The 25100-nt window shown below is 34.1% G+C and overlaps 1 protein-coding gene across 1 annotated transcript in view; it reads right to left on the bottom strand.

The window, feature by feature from the left end:
* Positions 1–25100, bottom strand: part of CTNNA3 (catenin alpha 3) — a 1434719-nt gene that overhangs the window by 1387565 nt on the left and 22054 nt on the right. The window contains exon 2 of the mRNA XM_069460558.1: positions 19662–19854. Within this exon, the coding sequence (XP_069316659.1) occupies positions 19662–19854 (193 nt within the window). The remainder of the gene's footprint in view (positions 1–19661; positions 19855–25100) is intronic.

Raw genomic sequence — 25100 nt, 5'->3', positions numbered from 1 at the left:
CCCTATACTGGTGTATCTACAATAAGAGAACATATTGGTTGTGTGGGTGTATTTTGCTCTGCATAAAAACTTTTTCATTATAAATTTAAAATAGTTTCTGATTTTACATTTTAGCTTCATGATCTTGGTTAATGTGAGTATGCTCCTGAAAGACAAATCTAGTCTTGGCATATGTTATCTAAAAGGGATCCTAGTTTCAAATAACAAAATCCATTCTAGCTAATTTAAAGGTAAATAAATTTGGTCAGGATTATTAGGTTATTTACAGAATTTCCAAAAGGCCCAAAAAAGCCAGGTTTGAATGTTATTCATCCAGGTACATCAGCCGAGAAAAACTTCTAACACCACCACAGTTCTATTTTAGTTGAAACCCAGTACTGCCACCACCCATCACTCAACACTATGGTACTAGGGACTGGACTTGAAAAACTCTTCCAGGACTGCCCTAAAAGAACAAATGATTCTGCCACCAGACTGCAAGAAGACCATGAGAGTGTGTGGCCACTCTCATGTTGCTTATTTCGTCCTTCCAAGTCTCACACGTATGCATCATTTTTGCAGAACAAGAGCCATATTCCCAGCTTCAAGGAGAGTCTGAGAAATGTATTTTTTATCTTTCCAACCTCTGCAGTATGGTATCTCCAAAATTTTCACACTAGAAAGGAGCTGGAATAGGTCAAGTGAACCAATTCACAGTATCTTTTCAAAACTTTTGTACTGCTTTGAAACACTTTAAAAATTGTGTCATATTTGACGCATCTTCTTTAAAAATTGTGTCATATTTGACGGATCTCTCTCTCTCTTTCTCTCTCTCTCTCTCAACTCTACCACTCCGAAAAATCGGGATATTAAGATCTATCCTATTCCTCACAGGGATTGTTATTAAGATTATGCCATCGATATATGTCAGAGTGTTTTGAAAAAGCATGAAACTATATGAATGTCAGGCAGCACTATAACAATTACTAATTATTGATAGCTTGCCATATATAATTCATGGAACTAATAATTCTATATTTACTACAACAATTATAGTAGAGGAAGTAGGGGAAAATCTTAACCACTGCACAATATGGCCTCTTCTCATTATATTTTATATGTGGCTGGTTAAAACAGTTAAATAAATTGTAAGATACTTTAAGTAATTCATCTGTTAACTTACATCAAATGACTCTCAAGTTCAAGGCTTCAAATTAAACTAGAAATGGAAAAGTAAAGCACTGTTTATGTTTTACAGAAACCTACCCAGAAAATTGCCTTCAAAAGTTTCATGTTTTTTAATAACTAAATCCTGCCTGCTAAACTCTATTTATATTGATCCTCAACTTCTTAAGAACTTAAGGTTTCTCCCTGATTCCTAACATATTAATGCAGTCTTTTCTTCAGGGTGGGTTCAACTTTGAATCATCAAGTCCTAAATTATTTATTTTCATTTAATTTCATTTAATTTTCATTCATTTTCTGTTCCAGGTAAACTATCTGCCATAATCCTTTTAACTCTACCAACCTATCTTTGGTCAGACCATTTCCTAAACTGAGAGGTCCATCAGGTCCATCAGTTCTTTCAAAATGGCACCATGAGCACTCTTATTTAACCAAGTACTTCCCTAGACCTTGCTGAGATGAAAATAGAAAACTACAAAAAAGGAATAAAACCTTAACAAGATTGTTAAGAGTAGTCAACAGCAGTTGAAAGCCTTCTGGAAGATGGAAAGCTGATGTAAGTGTGTTGACAGATGAAAACAAGAAGAGAAAGCTACAGTCTAAAATATGATATGAGGAGTCTGTAAAGGATGTTAGAGTCATTCTTCCCACTAGAATCCAAAGAGATTCTGGCTTGGAGTTGGCAGGCATGACACAAGGCAGAAATAAGCAGTGGGTCTGAAAACCGAAGTGATAAATTGAATTCCTACATGTAAAATCCTGTGTTCCTTGCCCCTTTCTCTATTACTGTTGGCAGGCAGCTTAGCACTTACCCTCAAGTCACAAAATGGGGGCTTTTACCCCAACATAATTAAGGAAATCATCTGGGGAGAACTAAAGTATCTAAGGTGCCATTGGACTGAAGAGTAAAGTCCTCCATACTCTGACTACAGAGTTTCAAAGCTGTTTTATGGCAAGAAAAAGGAAAAATGCCAGAAAGAGAAAGACGTGGGATAAAGGATATGGTGTGCCTAATCCAGAGATGTCTCAAGACCATAGCCAAGTTGATACATAATTGAAAGAAGGGAAGACACAGGATTTCAGAAGAGGTGTCTCTGTGGCAAAAAAAGGAAGACTTCACAAACAGATGTTATAACTTAAACTTTAGATCAAACTTTAGAATGTGGTAAAGAGATTCAGAACCTCCAGAGAAAACAAAAGATATATACAGGAAACACCTAGTCCAAATACAAATTACATCAAGTGTAGCATAATTTTATGCAATGGAAAAAAAAAATCCATTTGACCTTAATCATAAAATAATTCCCCATTCATTGGCCCAGGGGTTGTGAGATTAGACTCTTGGAGAAGATATGATTTTAGCATATTACTTTACCCAGTAGTAAATAAAATGTATAGAGTCACAATAACATTAATGTCACACATTGGTTTTCAACTTTTACTGTCAACTAATGAACAAATGCAGATGACTTCATTATGGCTGCATATGAGAATTTAAATGTTAACAACCTTGAAAAGGTAAGAGTAAAATTAGAAGAGGGGGGAAGGAATGTGTGCTATAATTCTTACCAGACACAAAAGATGTCAGGACCCTTGAGGTGGTAGAATATGAAACAGAGGGATAATAGTAAAACTGAAAATAAATCAAATTATAAAACATTAGAAGGAAAAAAGGGTGAGAGTACAGAGGTAGATGAACAAAGTTTCCATATTTCATAAAATGGAGTAAATGGATAATCTCTTAAATTAATAAATCAAGGAAAAGAGTTATTAGCATATTAACAAAGTTATATAGAGTAACCACCAAAAGATCTAAAATCAAACAGGCTTTCTCCAGGGTCTGGGAATGGAGGCAGAAGAGGTTTTCTCTGGAGTACTGGACTGAAGCTAGCAAGGAGCAGGGCAGAAGATTTTTGCTTTTTATCATAAGCTCTTCTGTACTATTTGATTTTTTATGATATGGATATTTTGCTATAATATTTTATAGCTCTGAATTAAAGTTCAACTCTCCTGAAACAACTGTCAGTTAGACCTCTTCATTTACTATTCCACTGCTATGTACTCTTTTATATTTAAGGGTACTATGACATCTTGAACTTTTTCATCTCCTATAATTATTCCCATTTAATTTCCTAAAACTAAGTTACACTACTTTAAGTTCCTTGAAGTCAGGGATCAGAACTTTTTTAAATGAAATTATCAGTATTTGATGCAGAGTATAATATATTTTTAGTTTGGCTAATAGAAGGAAGGAAAGAAGAGAAGGAAGGAAGGGAGGGAGGGAAGGAGGGAGGGAGGGAAGGAAGGAAAGACCTGATATTAGAATTTCTTATCTAATACTTGATTTTCTTTAGTCCATAATCTAACATTCCCTCTTCATCTCTCATGCCAATGTTTTATTCTTCTTTTCAGTTTTTACAAATGTTTCTGAAATTATTTTTTGAGTGCCAAGGTATTCCAAGAAATATCTATCTAATCCTATCACTTAATACACGAAAGAGAGGATACACCTGTTCTCTGTCTCATAGTCTTAGTCTAATCTCAACAGGGTGAAAATAGAAAACAGAAGCTATGGAATGTTGTCTCTTTCATGTACCTCAAGCCTTATCAGCTGCCCTTTTCCAGGCAAGGCTTACACTTGCTTCCTTTTCTGTCCAGATTGCATGCTTACAAACTGGGATAAGAAACAAAGGAATTTTATCTCTAGCTCTGAGAATTTCTTTTCTTTGCTGGGCTTTTTCTCTTCCTTGAATGCCAAAGAATTGACTCCATCCCAATCCCATCACTGTTTGTACAGCAACTCCTAATGACTTTATGATAATGACATTGATCTAAAGGGCATAAAAGAGCAACATAACTTTTAATTGTAGTGTCCTCCTTGCGGGCACAAAACTTAAAAGGGTCTCTCAAGATAAATCAAAATTATTGATAGTTGTCTAGCACTTAGGTAACTCAGAAAGAAGCACAGAAACAGATATGCCAAATTTTGCTGTTTCTGTGTAATGAATTTCATAATTAGCTGCTTGAGAAAGGCCGACACCTATGTAATAAAATAGTACACAGAAAATCAATGTAGACCTATGATTTGATCCAGCAATCCTACCTCTAGGTATTCCCCCAAAGGAAAAAAAGACATTTTGTAAAAAAGACACTTGCACTCGAATGTTTATAGCAGCACAATTCACAATTGCAAAGATATGGAATCAACCCAAGTGCCCATCAATACATGAGTGAATTAATAAAGTGTAGTATACATATACCATGGAGTACTACTCAGCCATAAAAAATGGTGAACTAATATCTTTTATAACAACCTGCATGGAACTGGAGACCATTCTTCTAAGTGAAGTATTGCAAGAATGGAAAAACAAACACCACATCTATTCAATACTAAATTGGAACTGATCAATCAACACTTATGTGCACATATGGAAGTAAAACTCAATGGAAATCAAGCAGGTGGGCAGAGGGAATGGGTAAATTCACACTTAACAGGTACAGTGCACACTATCTGGATGATGGGCACACTTACAACTTTGACTCAAACTGTACAAAAGCAAATTATGTAACCAAAATGTTTGTACCCTTGTAATATGCTGAAATTAAAAAAAAAAGAAAGAAAATCAATGTAGTTGGTGACTTCCATCCTTTGAGATTTATTAACTGTATAGTAATCTTCAGTCAAATCCAACACAGCACATAGCAGACCTGTGGTCAGGTTTATGAAAGAACCTCCCAAATATTCAAAACTGCATTATGCTTGGAAGTTATGCTTTGAGCAGGGAAAAGGGGAGTAAGAGTGGCCACTAGCCAATGACTAACTGATTCTGGGACACCAAAGGCTGACTCCCTTGCCTTACAGGAAACATCTCTGGAGCATTCATTCCCGGGACCTCCTGGGGATCAGACAGAGCTAGACTTTAGCTCAGCACTGTCCAGTGGAAAAACTAATGCAAACCACATATACAATTTTAAATATTTTGGTAGCCACATTTTAAAAAGTATTCAGATTTACAAAAAAAGTAAGTAAATAGAAAAATAAAACATTAAAAATGTAAAAAAATAGGTAAAATTGGTTTTAAAACAATATTTTATTTAATCTATCAAAAACGTATCATTTTAACATGCAATCAATATAAAATTATTGACATATTTTACATTTTCTTATACTAAGTCTTTGAAATCTATTACGTATTTTACCCTTATAAAACATATGAATTCAGACACTAAATTTTCATCAGAAATACTCGATCTATATTTAGATATCATAAAATTTTAGACTTGAGAAAGTCTATTCACATACCCATACTTTAAAGTTATCCAATAACTGAATCAAGTGCTGGTTTTTAAAGTTTAAGTTACAATTATATAAAATTAAAAATTCAGATCTTTAGTCATACTATGCACATTTTAAGTGCTCAGTAGCCACATGTAGTAGGTGTTTGCCATACTGCACAGTACAGCTTTAGCTCAACTTCACTCAGCTTCTTTCTTGCCCTACCCTCCTTCCCTCACTCTTTCACAGATTTCACTTGACAGGGCTTCTTCAGTAACTCACTTGCATAAGACCCCCATCTTGGCTTCTGCTTCTCAGGGAACCCAACCTACATAGACTAGTCTATTATAATCCCCCTTGGAGATCTGCAATACAATTTAGCATTTTAAAAGTACTGACTGAGAATATTCTTTTAAGATATGGTTAGAGGCCATGCTTAAAAATTTTAATCAAGAGTTTCATGAATTTATTTGATGCTTTTTCTGACAGAAGAGTTCTTAACGTCTCGAGGAAAACTTATTTTCTAAAGATCACAATTTGAGGCTGTACTACAGCATAATTCTTAAGCAATTTCAAACATATTTGGAGTGATCAGACTAACATATATTAAATGACAGCAAAAACAAAAGAGAATATAGATGTACAATTACCAGTCAACAAATATTTCTTTAGTATAGCATCATGAAAGGCACTCCCAACCCTACCAATAACTAACCAGGTGTCTCTAGGAAAGACATTTTCTTCTTTTTAGACTTAAGTCTCCTCAACTATAGAATAGAGAGAATAATAATAATACAGGTTTATAGTGAGAATTAATGTCTATGTCCACCACTGTGATCAATGCTTTATGTGCATTATCTCATTAAGACACATAAATACTAACTAATATTATTGTAGTTGTTATCATCATTAATATTAGAAAGGCACTATGGAGATGTAACCTCTCTATCTTCTGTATATTAATACAAGATAAATCTTCCTAAAGGAGGGACCTAGTCCTGTTACTTTGACTAAAAAATCTCCTAAGGATGCCCCAGCATCCTTATCTTGCCATTCAAGGACTCCAAGATCTATCCCAAATCTATCATTCCAAGTTTACTTCCCACTTAGCTTTCCATCCATCCAGTGCAATGATCAGGCTTTGAGGAGTTCTAACACTGGATGACCAGTTAGAAAATGAACCCAAAAGGAGAGTGAGAAAAAGTAGCCAAAAAGACAAAAAAGAAACCAGGACTCTGTGGTGCTCAATTAGTCAAGAAAACAGAGTATTCTAGAAAAGAGAAAATAATTAATTGTGTCAAATGTGCTGAGAGTTCAAGTCAGATAATGCTAGAGATGTTTGTAAAGGGTTGTGAAAGAAGATGATGAGTTCAGTATATACATTATGAGTGTGTAAGGTAATAACAAAACAGCCAAGTAGAACCATCTAGTAAATGTTTAGAGCAGTAATGTTGTCCACAGTATGCATCACTGCTTACTAGGGAAGATGTGAGTAGAATTTCAACTAGTGTTTTGAGCATCTAACATTCCCAAGAATGACCATTATTTGAGAAAATGAATTGAACATGATTATCTATGTGGTAATGTAGTTCAAGAAAATTTAGAAAAATGATTGAGAGGCACGCAGAATTTGGCAGTGGAGCTTTATACGAGACCTAAAAGTTGTCAATATATCAGTTAAAATTCAAATCATGAGAATTAAAAAGCTCCCCCAAAAAGAAGAGACAGGAACAAGACTAACACTTAAGAAAAATCACAGTTAGGAGACAAGAGGCAGAGATCAATGAGGAAAGAGAAGAAGGGTGTGGAGAAGTCATAGGAGAATTTAGAGTATCATGTCCTCAAATAGAAGGAGAAAAAGTTTCAAAGTGAGCAAATAAATGCCAAATGCAGCACAAGATTTGAAGAGAATTAAAATTATGCAAAGTATTAATAATTCGAATTAAACAATAAATAGGCCAAGCAGTAGAACAGATAAGGTAAAACAGGATTCAGGGTTTAAGAAGAGAATAGACTAAAAGAAAATGGAATTTTAATTGAATATTTGCCAGTCATCAAGTAGGGGCAAGCTAATATGTGTGAAGAAAGAATCAATGAAAAGGAAGATGAATGAACATGCTAGAGAAAGAGAAGATAATTCTAAAATAAAATTTTCTCAAGAGAGGGAAGAGATGAGCTAGGATCCAAGTAATGATTGAAAAGATTAGTTTTAAAGAGTGAAAAGGAACACCACTTCCTTTGAAACTGAAGAAAGAGATGAGAAGAAAGAGTCAAGGACAGAAATTCTTAATATTTTATTCCTGACCCTGAGATACTGCCAACAGTTTAATGTACTCTCTAATGCTAGAATCTGCAACACAACAATAATGTTCAGACTCATCTTCCTTGAGCATAAACTTTAGATCACTTGTCAGCAGTACACTACTCCATTACCATTACACACATTTATGAAATGACTTCATATTGGACCATCTCCAATAGCTGTAGAGAAGAGCAGAGCCATGGCTAATATTAATATATGAATCACACCTTTGATTTCAGACTCTTCCCCAGCTGAGATTGCAGGCCACATTTTAGTTTCTAGGACTCATCACTTAGAAATCATTCTGTTAACATTCATTAACTCTTTGCTCCTATCTTTGAATTATATTTCAAAGTAAATGGTACACAGCTTACAGAATTTCTCATACTTTCAAAATTGGCATTAAAATTATTTCTCAAATCAGCCTGTCTATATGTCCAGCATATCAAGTGACTAAAATTGGGAAGGCTACACACACACATTAAGTACTTCCCAATCGCCCACACACCTCATAATGGGTGACACTGAAACGTTTGCTGAAAATATGGAATGCACCGTAAGAAAAGTCTGCTGCAGATTTTTCAAATGAACACTAAGGGATACCATGTTGAGTGTTTTCCAGCAATTAGTAGTTTACAAGCAATGTAGCTAATTAGCTCATCAGTCTTCAATAGAAGTGTTTCTGTAAACATTCCACCAGCTACAGGACACCATGCATGCATGTTAAAATGTGTTAGAACAAGAGTTCATCATTCCCTTTCAAATGAAGAATGAACTGCATCTTCTGAAGCACATTGAACTTAGTTGAAAAGACTATTGTATTTGTGACTTAATGCTTATCTAAGAACACTCTTGAAATATAGTAACAGTTAAATGCACACAACATCAACATAGCAAGACACGGAAGTAATAGGGCAGCAGCTGGTGCCTTTGAAACCATATATAGGCTGTGGGTAACTGGTGATAAATACCGAACATTCATCTAAGTCTCAACTGCCATGTTTTTGAGCAGAGTAGATGGAGCTGACCTGTTACTTTGGGACAGATAACTAAAATTGAACAGCTATTTTCTTTTATAAAGAAATATTCAGTATAGCTGAGTTTCATAAGCCCGTTCAAGACAAGTAAGGTGACCCACAATAGATACCAATAATTAAAAAAAAAAAAAAAATCTCTAGTTCCCTAGGATACAATTTAGTTCCTTTAAAAAAAAAAAAAAAAAAAAGCACATAGAATAATCAGGGAGACAATACGTAACATTTTAAAGGTTCAATATTGGAAATTCTATAATGGCATTTACTGTTTAAGTAAGTATCCAAGTATACTGATAGGAAGATTAATTACACTTCCAGGATACCATTTTACAGGAATAATCGTTTCTAAAAGTAATCGTTTTCTCTGACTAATATGGATGATGGCAAGTCTTAATTCCTAATTCCTGTTGGAAAACAAAGCCTGTAAACCTGTGATCTTGTAAATCATTGAGCTGAAGAACTATGAGAATGTAGAAACAGGGATAAATAGAAAATATACCCCAAATACATATATTATACACATGAGGAATGTGCATGTTTTTTAGTACAGACATTTACTTCATACCAGAGAGAGAGAGACAATCCCCTAGTTTCTAGCTATATCACCTACCTGCCAGAAATACTCATGAGCTGTGTAAAGTGGGACAAGTAGTCCGCGGCTGCAGGCCTAAACTTTACAAACATGTAGTTGGGAGGCTCCTGCATTAGTACACTAGATAGCATAGCATTTCTTTCAGTATGAAATACCATAGCCCCGTATTTTGGGAAGGAGAGCTATAGTTAGCCCCTGATGGATTCAAAAGCTCCTCATTAATCTTCCTAGCCTTCCAACTGGCTCATGACAGCCTTGGTGAATGCTTACAATTAAAAATAGATGAGAAATATTTTAGCAGTAGCAAGCTTCCAACAAATTTGAAAGTCCTCTCCCACATGACATACGTGAACATAAACCCTATGGTACCTGTTTCCAGTTGCTAGTTGTGGCAGGCATAACTGCCAAGGCTATTGATGTTAGACTGCACATTCTAGCTTTAGATAATTCACACCAAAATATACAGGGTTTGATTAATGCTGTGCTCCCCCTATGTAGGCATCTTGGCTTTCTGGGTAGTATACCAAAAAAGTTGAATCTTAATCTTTCCCTGAACACTCTTAAAATCTTAAATTAACTATGCCCTCACAAGTTAAGGAATCATACTTTTGTATTTATTTTATTTTACTAGGAATGTAAAATTGTGTTATTATTAAGGTAAAGAAGTTAATGTTTGTATGAGAAAACTGTTTTATGTTAATATTATTTGTAAATGGTCCAAGGAAAAAGAATCTATGCCCTTTAAGAATCAAAAGCAAATCTCTTTACTTGTTTGCTGCCTATCTTCCCACTAAAATATCAGTCAGCTCAATGAGGGCAAGCCTTGTCTGTCTAGTTCACTTCTGTGAGCTCAACACATAGGACAGAGCTTGGCCTATAAAAATGTTTCAATAAATATTTAATTTCTAAAAAAATAGAAAGAAATGCAAGTCTCTGGAAAAAGACAGGCTAGGCATAGACTACTTATTTCTATAAGTTACATACATACTCATCTGTATTGATATGGGGGAGATTCATCTTTACTCAATAAAGAAAAATTTAAAAACTTTAGAAATACATTATTTTATTACTCCTTCATATGTGATTCCACCACCTTTAGACATACCATTATAAAGTCATTTATCACAGTGGTCCCCAACCTTTTTGGCCACAGGGACCAGTTTCATGAAAGATAATTTTTCCATGGACCAGGGGTGAGGGGCCTGGGTGGTGGCAAGTCAGAGCTCAGGTGGTGATGCAAGCAATGGGGAGTGGCTGTAAATACAGATGAAGCTTGGCTCACCTGCCCGCCTCTCACCTCTTGCTGTGTGGCCCAGTTCCTAACAGGCCATGTACCAGTACCGGTTGGCGGCCTGGAGGTTGGGGACCACAGACTTATCAGACATTATTACAGCTGTTTACATGTCTATTTCTCCCAGTAGACTCTGTGTATCTAGGGTCCCTTACATTGCTGGGGCCTAAAATAGTATCAAATGTAGATACCAAATATTTGACCAAAATAGGTAAACAGTAGATACTCAATAAATGTTTGCAAATGAATAGGGAAAGGCATAGGAAAATAGTCTAAATATGGCTTCTTTTGCAATCCTCTTCTCTCCCTCTTAAACACTCCATGATATACTGACTAATAACTTCCTTTGTACAATCCTTCTCTCTCATTGCAAACCCATATTTTATTTGAGATCATAACAAATGCTGAACCAGGCTTATTTAATATTCCACTAATTTTCTCATATTCCTTTTATCTTCATCAAGGCATTAATGAAAACATAAGAAAATGCCTTTTTGTCATTGTAATTCAAATCTATAATTCCATCTAAATTTTTTTTTAATAGCTGAAGGCAAAAGCTAAAATCTGGATAACTAAGAACCCTACCCTCTGTACCTTCATAGTACTACTAAGTCACATTTAAAGTAAATTTCCACCAAGTTGCCTCTACAATTTTAAATTTGACAAATCTTTAAGACTTTTGTTACATTCAGATCACGTTATCTTTTTTCCCAACAACAAGACTAAATATCTTTGTTTACTATTTATCTCAAGAATTTATTCTGAAAGACAACTCATGATGCCAACAAACACCTCAAAGTGCATTTTACCCCAGCTATCACAATAGACCATGTATCATATGATACTGTATATATATATATCTGCATATTAGGAAAAATATCATCTGTAAAAGTACAGAGCCGAGAACAGCATACATTTTTAAATGTTTATGAATACAAAGTATATTAAATCTGTTATAATGACTCTCTATTCTTTGCAATTTCATGTATGAATAGCAAGTGCCATATACAGTATTAAACCACTTTTGTAAAATTAGTCACTCACATAAGCACCGTAGTCTTATCCTAAGGGATCCCAAAGAAACAGGCCATGTGTGTTTCCATATTTCAAATGATTCCTGCTTTTTAAAATTACCATTCAAATGCTTCATTTCAGAAATAACACCTCAACAATTACCAACTTAAAAAATTCCATTGCCTTTCTACACACCAATGACACCAGAACTATAACTGATTTAAGTCCAGAAACATAGCCATACACATATGGAACTTTGGCATTTGACAAAAGTGGCATAACAAAACTGTTTTTCAAAGTAGTTGTACCAATTTACATTCCCACAAGCAATGTTTAAAAGATCCTGTTGTTTCAAAATCTTTTGAACACATGGTATGATCAGACTTTTTAATTTTTGCCAACTGAATTGCATAAAATGGTATCTCACTTGTATTTCTTTCTATCTCACTAATGAAGTCAAACATCTCTTTATATTTTTATTAATGGCATATGTTTACTCTTCTGTAAAATTATTTTTGTGCCCATTTTACTTCGGGTTCATTTTCCTTTTCTTATTGATTTGTAAGAGTTCTCTATATGCTCTTGTTATTAATCTCTGGTGTTTACACCAACTTCTTCTCTAAGTGTGTCTTTTCATTTTCTTTAAGAATGTTTCTTGATGTAAGAAAGTTCTTAATTTTGATATTGTAAAATGTATCAATCTCTTCCTATAGCTTTTTGACTCATGTTTAATAAATCTTGCTCTACCACCAAAGCCTAAAAAATAATTCACCCTTATTTTTTACTGACTTTTTTAATTTTGTTTTTGATATTTAGGTCCTAAAATCCACCTGGAGTTGACTTTTTATATATGGTTAAAAGAAGCCAAATGGCAGAAAGATTGAACAACAGAGAAGTCCAACGAAAGTGGCAGATGATAGAAGGAGAAGCTGGGCAAATATTCTTAAACACTCTTTCAAGAAGTTAGGAAGGTAAGATCGGAATTCTTGGCCTGTCTGGGAAGATTTTAGTAAATATCCCATGCTTGCAACTGGGATTTGATCAACCTTTGAAAACTAATTCTATAATTTTTATATATAATGTCAAGCATCCAATCAAAAATTACCCCACATGCCAGGAAACAAGATCAGAGACTTGAAAAAACAGACAATAGAGACAAATCTATAAGAAAGCCATATATTGAACATATCAGATATAGAAATTAACTGTAATTAAGATGTTCAAGGAAAATGATGACAAGATGAAAATTTTAGCAGAAAATCAGAATTTATAAAAATATCTCAAATAGACATTCTTGAACCAAAAAATACAATAATTAAAAGTAAGAATGCAGTACTTGGATTCAATGTCAGATAGACATAGCTGAACAGAGAATTATATATAACATAAGTTAGTAGAAAATGTCCAAACTGAAGCATGGTAAGAAAAACAAATGTAAAATACAGAAAAGACATATGAGATATGGTGTAAAAAATCTTAAACATTTAATCTTAGTCTGAAAAATCAGTCAACAGAAACAAAACCCAGATGACTCTTATGTTGTAGTTAGCAAATAAGGAGTTTAAAGCCCCTATTATAAATATATTCAAAGATTTAAAAAGAGACTGGTCATAATGGATGAATAGACAGGGAATTTCAACAAAGTGGAAACTATTTTTAAAAAACAAACAAAAATTTGAGAACTAACAAATATAGTAACTGAAGGAAAAAATTTCACTAAATGGACTTAAAAAATAGATTGGAGAAAGCAGAAAAAAGTGTCATGAAGATATATTTAAAATTAAATGTCTTAAAGTACCACTTAAAATATCATAAGATATTAAATACTTGGGGATAAATTTAATAAAATATGTGCAAGATTTGTATCCAAAATAAAGGGAGAGATATAGTATGTTTTTAAATCAGAAGACTCATTACTATTAAAATGTCAGTTCAGCACAAATTGATCTATAGATCCAATTTAATCCCAATCAAACTCTCAGGAAGCTTTTTTGTAAAAATTGACAAGCTAATTCTAAAATCTCTATGGAAGTTCAAGGCACCTAGAATAGCCAAATCAAAATAATTTTTATTTCAATACTTACTATGAAGTATAGTAATTAAAATTATTGTGGTACTGGTATAAGAATAGATATATGAACCAATGGAATAGATTCATATTCATATGGAAGAGAATCCCAAAGTAGACCAACACACATAGCCAATTGATTTTCAACAAAAGTGCAAAAGTAATTCAAAGGAAAAAGAATACTTTTTTCAGCAAATGGTACTAGAACAATTAAACTTCCACATGCTTACATATGGTACTGGATAAATTGAATTTCCATATTAAAAAAAGAAACTATAATTATGACCCCTAACTTACATTATTCATAAAAATGTATTTCCAGGTAGATTATAAAGATAAAACAATAAACCTCTACATGGTAACATAAGAGAATATCTTCTTGACCTTGTAGGAAATTTTCTTAACAAAGTTCTTTTAACAGAACACAAATACCTCTACCCATAAAGAAACAAAATGATAAACTGGAATTTCTTAAAATTAATAATTTCTGAATATGAAAAAATCCTTATTATAATGAAAGAGAGAAGATATTTGTAATACCCTACAACTAATAAAGGACTCATATCTAGACTATATAAAAGTTATCAGATTAAAACATAATTGTATTATATTAAAACTTACAATACCACATTTGAACTAAAGACACTGATACTTGCAACACAAAATTAGTAAGAATGTGGAGCAACTAGAACTTATGTATGCAACTAATTAGAGTGCCAATTGGAAAATTCACTTTGGAAAACTGTTTGATGATATCTACTAAAGCTGATAATATATATATATGCCAGAGATTTCATTCCTATGTATAAATCTAACAAAAATGTCTACATTAATGCACCAAAAGTAATACACAACAATATAGATAATAGCAATGCTCATTAAAGCCAAAGACTAGAAGCAATCCAAATGTCCATCAGAAATAGAATGGATAAATAAACTGTGGTCTATTCATCAATGAAAATCAATGAACTAATATATGGTGATATCTCACAGACATACAACATTGAACAAAAGAAGTCAGATTCAAAAGATAACATACTGTATATATATACATATATATGTATACATTATATATATACATGTATATATATATACTGTATATATATATACACATAATCTCATGTATATAAAGTTCAAAAAGAAGCAAAACTAACCTATGGTATTATTAATAGAAGTCAGGATAATGGCTACCTTTGAGGTAAGGGAGTGGTATCTGGTAGGTGACACAAAGAGTGCTTCTAGGATTCTAGTAACATTGTATTTCTTGATGTGGGTGGAGGTTACATGAGTGCATTTACTATGTGGAAATTTATCGAGTTGTTCAAGATAATGTATGTAGTTTTCTGTATATATATATATATATATATATTATTCTTCAACAAACCACTAAAAAAACATTCAATATAACCAATGTGTGGCTTAGAAAAAATGTCTGTAGATTGCAGGGGAGAAGTTATACAAAAGTAGCATATATGTTATAGGCAAAATGTGTAATTCAGACATTATAAATAATTCTTACCTAATTCCTAGGTAATTATTATATTAATATTCTAAAACTATTTAAATAAAATGCCATATTTAATACTTTGCTATTGTATAGGTATAAGTATTGGAGTAAGCTATGAGGTCATGAGTAACTATAAAAACAGCCAAGTGTAATGGCTCATGCCTGTGATCCCAGCTACTCCAGAGGCTGAGGTGGGAGGATGGCTTGAGCCCAGAAGTTTAAGACCAGCTTGGGCAACACAATGTGACCTCATCTCTTCAAAAAAAAAGAAAAAAAAACAGTGAGTAACTGTAAGTAATCACTTAGAATGCGGACCACCTTTGCTGGCTGTCTTCACTTCTACCTGCCTTATCACCATTCCGTTCACCATCCACCCTTATACTACCCACATTCCACCTTTCATGGGCAAGTTCTGTAGGTAACCAAAATGCCCACTTATTTATCCTTTCAAGTCTATAACTAACGCTAACTCAAGACAGTAAAACAGAATAAAATAGAATCTTGTAGTCAGACTACACAAATTATACTATGTCTTTATTAGAAGAAGAAATTTTCCAAATAAGTCTCAAAATTCTACTTGAACATAGGCCAATAGCTACATAAATAAAACTGCCTGTACTCCCAGTATTTTTTCACTTTTCTAAATACTTGAAACTTATTAATTGCTCTTCATTAGTCCTTCACATTGTGCCACTAGACAAAGCCTTTAAAAATAAAAGACAGAAAGCTATTTAAAATATGTTTCCAGTATTATACAGAGTTCATTGGATCAGAATCCATTCTCCTGATACTTCAACCCCACCACTGAGCTAAAATTCCTTCTAAGTTTTTGGGAACAATGCTCTCACTGTCATTATCTCTGCTATCCATAGGACAAGCATTGGCCATTTCCCAAATTCCAGAATCCTGTGCCATTTCACTGCTTTCCTCCCACAGTGAAATGGCAGTAGTTCAATTTGGCAATTTGTCAAAAGAATCAGAGGGTAAAGCACTTGGTGATCTTTAACCAAATGTGTCTGTTGTGTATACAGCATATGACATGTATATGTATTTCACACATAATAATAGAATATGGTGAAGGCTATACCCTGTATGGCATAATCCTGGCATCCGAACAGACTTCTCTTTAAAAACTTTTTTTTAAAATAATTTACCTTTATTGAGCTAAGAAGGTTGACTTACCTTAAAAACAAAAGGAAATATCATCTCATGACAATTATTGTTCCCTTCTAAGAATGACCATTGTCTTACATATTTATTACCAGGCAGTTTATGGAAATTGTGTTGTCAAATAGATCACATTTTCCAAGAGAAACAATATTAGAATGGGGCTCATATTCCTTACCAATGACTCAACAAAGAAACCATAATTATGAAAGGTAATTGTCATAGAAGTAAAGATAAAACCATCATAAAATTTTATAATATAAAGGGACAAAATGATACTTCAATTTTTTAATTTATTTAACAAATATTTACCAGGCATCTGTTATGTGTCAGACATTGTTAATCAAATAAGACCTGGGTACCTGCCACCCTCAAGGAATTAAGAGTTGAGATTCACTAAACAAGTAAATCAATGTTTTCTGTATGCGATGGTTAGTCCTATGAAAGAGATCCTCAGAGATTGTGAGGATACAGAAGAGTGACATCTAAATCAGCATCTAGCGGTCAGTAAACATGTCCTAGAAAAGATGAGCTGGGCTGAGCTTTGCTACATGAGTAAGAATTGGCTGAATGAGGACAACCTAGGTGAAGGGAAAACAGTAATGTGCTGCATAACAACATTTTTGATCAATGAGGAACTGCATATATGACGGTGGTCCCATAAGATAATAATGGAGCTTAAAAATCCCTATTGCCTAGTGATATTCTAGCCATAGTAACATCATAGAACAACACATTACCCACATGTTTGTAATGATGCTGGCATAGACAAACCTACTGCGCTGACTTTTCATCATCATTTTATAGTGTACTCCTATTTATAAAAAAAGTTAACTGTAAAATAGCCTCAGGCAGGTCCTTCAGGAAAGTATTCTGGAAGAAAACATTGTTATCGTAGGAAATGACAGGCTAAACCGTGTAGGTTTGTATAAGTACACTCTAAGATGTTTGCACAACACCAAAATTGCCTAAGTACACATTTCTCAAAATATATCCTCAAAATTAAGCAAGGTATGACTGTAGCTGGTACCAGAGACACAGAAGCATAAAATACATGGGCCATTCAAGATACTGCAAGTTACTGTTTGAAGACAAGTTTGAGAGAGGAGCAGTAACAGGAAATGAGCTGCAAGAGGATGGTAGAAGCCAAATCATGAAATGCTTTGGGAGCTAGATTTAAAAGTTTGAACTTTATCCAGAAAGACAGTTCCCTTAATCCTCCAACAGCACTAAAAAGAATTTTAAGCAGGAAAGTAAAATGAGCATATTTTCATTTTCAAAAGACCTATTTGATTTTGGTATGGGGCAAGGCTAATGCAGTAATCCTAAATTCAGGAAGCAATGTTGGTAATGGAGAAGAAGGAGCAGATCTAAGGAGATAAAATTCATCGAACTTACGGACTAATTGGAAGAGAGGGTGGAATGAGAAGGAAGAGTCTGGACTGACCTGGTGACTAAGAAGATGGTAATAGAGGACACAGGAGAAAGAGTGGAACTATGCCGGTAGGGAGCCAGGAGGAATGACAAATTCATTTCAAATTATCATTAGCATTTTGTTTTCTATATATTCTCTGAAGAATCCTTATAAAATACAAATTGTATATAAAGTATATTACAAGGTATAGCCATTATGGAAAAGAGTATGAGAGTTTCTGAAGAAATTAAAAGTAGAACTACCATATGACCTAGCAATCCCTCTTCTGGGTATACAACCAAACTAAATGAAATCACCACCTCATAAAGACATCTGCACTCCCATGGTCATTCCAGCATTATTCACAATAGCCAAGATATGAAAAGGAAATAACCTAAGTGTCTGTGGATAGATGAATGAATAAAGAAACTGTGGGATATATACAAACAAAGGAATATTATCAGCCATAAAAAAAAAAGATCCTGCCATTTGCCACAGCATGATGAACTTGGAAGACATACTAAGTGAAATATGCCAGACACAGAAAGAAAAATGTTGCATAATCTCACTTGTATGGGGAATGTAAAAAAAAAGTCAAATATACAGAGATAGAGAATAAAATAGTGGTTACCAGATGCTAGGGAAAAGAAGGGAGGAAATGAGATGTAGGTCAAAGGATAAAGTAGCAAATATGTAGGATGAACAAGTCTAGAGATCTAATGTAGAGCATGAAGACTATAGTTAATAATATTGTATTGCATTTAGGATTTTTACTGAGTAGATTTTAGATGCTCTTGCTATACAAAAATACCATGTAAGATGATGAGTATGTTAATTTGCTGCACTATAGTAACCATTTTACTATTATATGTATCTTATAACATCATATTATATACCTTAAATATAAATATAATAAAATTTGTTAAAAATAAACAAAAATTTTTTTTAAAAAGTATATAACAAACATACCCAGTATCACGCATTTGACCCAAAGTTTATCACAGCTAGGGTACTCATTTTAATTATTTCATTAGCAAAGACTTCTTGATTTTCGTTATATTGGGGGTTGGGGGAGGGAAATATTTGAAAATCCCAAGTCTCTTTTGCAAAGCTGAATAGGAAAATTCAGCTTTCTTTTTCTTTCCAAAATAATTACTTGCAGCAAGCTGATGTATATAAAATCATTCCATTGATCAAAGAACATTGAGCAATTCTTTTAAAAATATCCTGCAGATGAGACTTATATTCATTAGAAAATTGCTATGTTATCATAAGTAAGTAAAGATATCAAAAGGTGAAATATATGCTTTTATTATGTAATATTAACAAAGCAGCAATATGGGTTATGCACAGTTTATGCAAAGCATTAAAAAACAGTTTAAGAAATCTAAATCTCCAGAAATTTGAAAAATTAAAAATGTACTTCTGAGATAATCAGGTCTGAAATGTCTATCTCCCAACTGTTTACAAGGAACTCTATAATTTATTTAGGTAGGGGCAAATATGTCTTCAGCTTCATTACTAATTTCTCATTATTTCTATGACCATAAAAAGGTACTCTTCTCTTTGTTTATTATGCATAAGCTACAGCACGATGGAGTAGGGGGAGGAGTTGCCTGGAGGGACTAAATAACTAAAGGGAAGAGCCAGGACTAGGACTCTAAGCCTTGGAGCTGTCTAATGAGGCACTCTGCCTCCCACAGCTAGCTCTTCACAGCTCTGCAAAAGACTAATAAACTCAAGCAACAAAAATCAAACACTCACAAATCTAATTCAGTAACTAACACCCTAAGGATATGCAGTTTGCTCCTGATCAGAACTAGAGTACTCACTTTCTTTGCGAACTTCCTCAAGTGCAGCAGTAAGCTCATCCTTTAAAACCGTAGCTTCCTGGGCAATCTTCTCTCCCTTATCTAGTAAATTCCAAGTTGCTTCCTCCACAGAAGCGAGAAGGACTTTGGCTCTTTTTGAACGTCCTTTTTTCCTGTTGGAAGGGTTCTGGGGGCAATTTACAAGTGTAGTAACCTAAAATTGGAAAAATACAAACCATTCATTAGACAAATTGTGAGGAAAACACAGTCCTGGGATATCATAGCCCAGGAAAAAAGAAAGGAAGTACAGTTGACCCTTGAACAACATGAGGGTTAGGGGTGCAAACCCCCCATGCAGTTGAAAATACAAGTATAACTTTTGGCTCCCCCAAAACTTAACTATTAATAGCCTACTGTTGACTAGAAGCCTTCCTGATAACATAAACAGTCAATTAGCACATATTTTGTATGTTGTATGTATTACATGCTGTATTCTTATAATAACGTAAACTAGAAAACAGAAAATGTTATTAAGAAAATCATAAAGAAGTGAAAACATATTTACTAGTCATATAAGTAGAAATAGATTATCATAAAGTTCTTCATCCTCATGGTTTTTACATTGAGTAGGCTGAGGAGGAGGAGGAGGGGCTGGTCTTGCTGTCTTTGGGTGGCAGAAGTAGAAGAGGTGAAGGAGGTGGAAGAGGAGGCAGTATAACTCAGTATAACTTTTATTTTTAAAAATCCACATATAAGTGGACCTGTGCAGTTCAAACCCATGTTGTTCAAGAGTCAACTGTATTTCATAGCAACATAATACATTCCCAGTACTATTGGTACATCTCCAAACGTCAAGTTATGGCACCAAGAGCAGTAGCATCAGCTACAACAGAGTTCCCAAGACACTAAGGAAGGGAGAGCCGTAGAGACTGAATCTCATCAAATTTTACTATTGGAAGAATGCTTTAGAAGACTCTGTGTGAAAGTATATGTGTAATTGTTTTAATTACAGAAACTTCATGTGGAAAAAAATATATAGAACCTTGATAAAGTAAAGAAAAACAGAAAAGTATATATCTCCAAAATATCAAATAATTATAAAATAAAACATATCACTTTGTAGGCAGAAATCTATTTCAAGAGGAAGACAAAAATAATTATAATTGAGTCAGTAAGTATTAGTATATTTAGGCTGAGAATAGACATTACTAATATTGGGGAAGAGAGGAACACTCTGAAATATACAAAATGGTGGTTACCTCAAGGGGACAAAGCCCAAATCCTTACTATGACCTGCTTTCTTGCCCTTTGTAACCTCTCTGACCTGCCTCCTATCCTCTCCCCTAACTCAGTTGGCCTCTCAAGAAATAGGTCCTGCTCAATCAAACTCCCCAATCAAGAGGCCTTTCCAGACCACCCCCATCTCCACCCTTTCTTACTCTGTTCCCTTACCCCACCTGTTTTTCCTCAAAACATTTATAGAGCCTGACATTTTTGTTTATATGTTGTGTGCTGCCAATACTAAAAATGTAAACTCTATGAAAGCATGAAATACACTTTGTTCTCCATATCTAGAACAATGCCCAAAGTAGGTGTTCAATAAATATCTATTATCTGAATGACTTGATGAATAAAGTAGTTAAAGACAGGGACTTTTTAACATCTATATTTTGAATTGTCTGAAGATGTTAATGATGAGCATGTATTTCTTTTGTAAATTTGTTTAAAATACAACAAACTCCTTACCACAAGTATGTGAGGTGATGGATGTGTTCACTACACCATAAATATATACAAACTTTGTCAATTTTACCTTAATAAAGTTGGGGAAAAACAAAAAAGGAAAGAAATGAATTTTAACCAAAAAAAAAAGAACAAGCTCATGATAACATTATTTGAAGATGAAAATTAAGCATTTGTATTTGGAAACAAGAACATTACAATGAATTACATTATGAAAAATACCAATTTCTTCCATTTCTTAATTAAACCTTGGATCCTAATTACAAATTTTGGATAAAATTTCTGTAAACAAAGCTTGAAATTCCCATCATAGAGGAATGGGGGGGAAAAAACTTGCATCCAGTATTTAAAATAGAAGACCAGAAACTCCTATTGAAAGCTAGGCTCCTGAGTGTCATCAAACAGTCAAGCCTTATGACAATTATGCATCCCATCTTTGGCAACAGACTATATATACATAACCATCCTGCTCACAGACCCTAGAGATTTTGCTTATTGGTTATGCATGGAGCATTAGATGTTTGTTTACCTGAATATCTGGACCCAGCTTTTAGTGAGGAACTGAGAAAAAACTTACAAGCTATTGGAGAAATAGATAGATGAAAGTAATTTTTGCCTGTGTTATTTGAATTTGTTTTGTTCCCAGGTTCATGACCCAGAGTGAAATGTCTCACGGCAAGTCTGTTTCCTCTCCTAGGAAATAAGAACAATCATATTGTCCTATATGACTATGGGAAGGTTAAATAAGGTAAAGTATTTTGTAAAATGCATAACATGACACAAATATTGGTTGGCATTTAATGGTATTTTCTAGTTCATTTCCCACACGGATGCAAAAAATTGATTATGGGAATCTTTGTCAAAGGTATTCTCTCTTGGCCTAATCTTCTCTTGCTCTTGGGGCCACACCCCCCCCCGCCCCCGCCCCTTGCTAAATGTAATGAAGGCAGTTAACAAAGCAAATGCTATATGCTTTATAAGCAGCTAAATAGGGTCATGTGTCTTCATCATGGATTATATAAGGATGACAATAAGCCTAATTTATTGTATGGGTTTTCACAAACTGCAAAAGGCAAATATCTCACTACTGTCAGTCTAATTTATATATTGAGAGTTAAAAGATATTTGTCCAGATTAAGACAAATTATAACACCTCGTTTAAAACCTTTCTTTAAAATGAAGAATAAGTACCATTGTCTAAAATGTTCCTTCAGAATGTATTTTAAGTGCCACAATTCATGATGCTTCCCACTGCACATTCCTCCTCTATTGTTCAGATCTTCTATGCACCAAATGTTTTCCATAGACTAGCCTGGGCTTTGAAATTAAAATGAGCATTCCAGAAATGCTTTGTTCCTTATAATAAATGCCAGAGAAGTAAGAAATGTGAAAAGAACATTGTATAAGAATATTGCGCTTCCATCAAAAAAATACATTTGCAACTTTCAAGTTATTCACTTTTGTAAGTTGTTTGTACCTATGTTTTCTTTTAAAATATCCCAATATATTTATTTAATATTGATTAACTAAAGTCAAGTGATGTTTTCAATGATTCATTTTATTTCAGAAAGTAAATATGGCTTGGTACTCCTGTGGGAAAAAAAGAAAGCTGAACTGTATTTTTCACCCCAACTCACCTAAGAGATATAATCTACTCTCATCAGTGACTGTGACTCACTATAGCAGATGATTCTCACCCAGGGGAAGGAGAGGGGAATGTGTATACGCTATTTGAAAAGGTCTCCCATCTCTTGAAGGAATACCAGCAACCAGCCAAATTAACTTTCAAGTTATTCTGTAAAATAATTCCTATATCCTCATTTCCTTTTCAGTATAAAATCAGTTATATTTTTACAAAGAACACAAAAACTTTAGTTGGAACTTGCAGCAAACATGATTCTAATGTAGGGTCCAAGTCTGTGTCTTATTAACATTACTTTTTGTCACTAATGCATAACCCTCCCTTTCCCCTCTTTCTCAGACTTTAGGGGTCCCTCTCATATAGAAAATCTCTAGGTTTGCAGCATTAGAGAGATTTGATTTGCTTGCTTTTCTTTAGTCTGTAAATAGGTGCTAGGCTATGAAGACACACTTTCACCATAGATACAGGAAGAAGCTCCCCATTGAAATAGTCCTAAATGAGAGGCTTCAAGTAATATGAAAAGAAGAAATTCCCACTTTATTAATTCTGCAGTTTAACATTCCACAAAACCAGGCATATTTCTAAATGGTGTGTTATATTTACATGTTAAAATTTAGAGTAGGAAAAAGAAGTTTTTTATAACTTTATTAATTCAGGTGTGCTTCTCAAGATGCTCCAAAGATACTGAAAATTAAATTGATATGCTTAGTGAACCAAGCCATCAACTGTCATCATATATGAGGGGTCTTCAAAAAGTTCATGGAAAATGTGCATTATGAAAAAACTATGCATAGATTTCAAATATTTTTGCACCAAACAAATTCATACTAACTTGTATGCCCAGATCAGCTGCAGACAAAAGCAGAACTTTCAACAGAAATTTTAAATAAGTGGGACCAAGATCCTGAAGCATTTCTTCAAAGAATTGTAATAGGAGATGAAATGTGGCATTACCAATATGATCCTGAAGACGAAGTACAATCAAAGCAATGACCACCAATAGGAGGAAGTGGTCCAGTTAAAACACAAATGGATATTTGCAGATAGTAATATGAAAAAGAAAAAAAAAACACACACAAGAGCAAAGGTCATGGCAACAGTTTTGGGGAATGCTCAAGGCATTTTGCTTGTTGACTTACTGGAGAGCCAAAGAACAATAACATTTGCTTATTATGAGAGTGTTTTGAGAATGTTAGCCAAAGCCTTAGCAGCTAAATGCCCAGGAAAACTTTACCAGGGAGTCCTTCTCGACCACATTCCTCTCATCACATTCCTGCTCATTCCTCTCATCAAACAAGGGCAATTATGTGAGAGTTTTGATGGGAAATCATTAGGCATCCACCTTCCAGTCCTTCTGACTTCTTTTTGTTTTCTAATCTTAAAAAATCTGTAAAGGGGACCCATTTTTCTCCAGTTAATAAGTAAAAAAAGACTGCATTGACATAGTTCCCTCAGTCCTTCAGAGATGGACTAGATGGCTGGTATTCACTTACAAAAGTATCTTGAACTTGATGGAGACTATGTTGTTAACTAAAAACAAAATCCTAAGCACTCTACTAACTGAATGGACCCCTCTTGGCCGAGGGGACCCCAGAAACACCTAGTTCCTAGCCATGATGGGATGGGAGAGATAAAGCACAATTACAGGCATATGATTTCCCTTCATAAATATTCATGACTCCTCCTATAGCCTGTTGAATATGTATATTTGACCACCACACTCAGTATAGAATCCTGTTCCCTTCTGTCTCTTCTTTGAAGCACATGTGCCTAGCTTCTGGCCAGGGTTCAGCTTCCCAACCTATTGAAAAGGCCACCCAACAGGCTGCTACCCTTTAAGAGAAATAAAGCTTTCCTTTTTCCAAAGTATAAGCCTCGTTAATTTCTTTTTAGTTAACAATGTTGAAAATAAAGTTTACAATTTTTATTTTCTTCTTTTAATTTCATTTTCCACAAAATTTTTGAAGTCCCCTCATAGAATTCCACTACCACACAATAGAAACATTGTAGAATATGGCATAAGGTTGTGATTTACTTTCATTTGTTGCATCAGCGCAACAATTGCTTTAGCATCT

The sequence above is a fragment of the Eulemur rufifrons genome, chromosome 28 (assembly GCF_041146395.1).
Source record: "Eulemur rufifrons isolate Redbay chromosome 28, OSU_ERuf_1, whole genome shotgun sequence".
In the NCBI taxonomy this organism is placed as follows: Eukaryota; Metazoa; Chordata; class Mammalia; order Primates; family Lemuridae; genus Eulemur; species Eulemur rufifrons.
The sequence above is the reverse complement of the archived record's forward strand: the minus strand, read 5'-3'. Positions and strand labels throughout refer to the sequence as shown.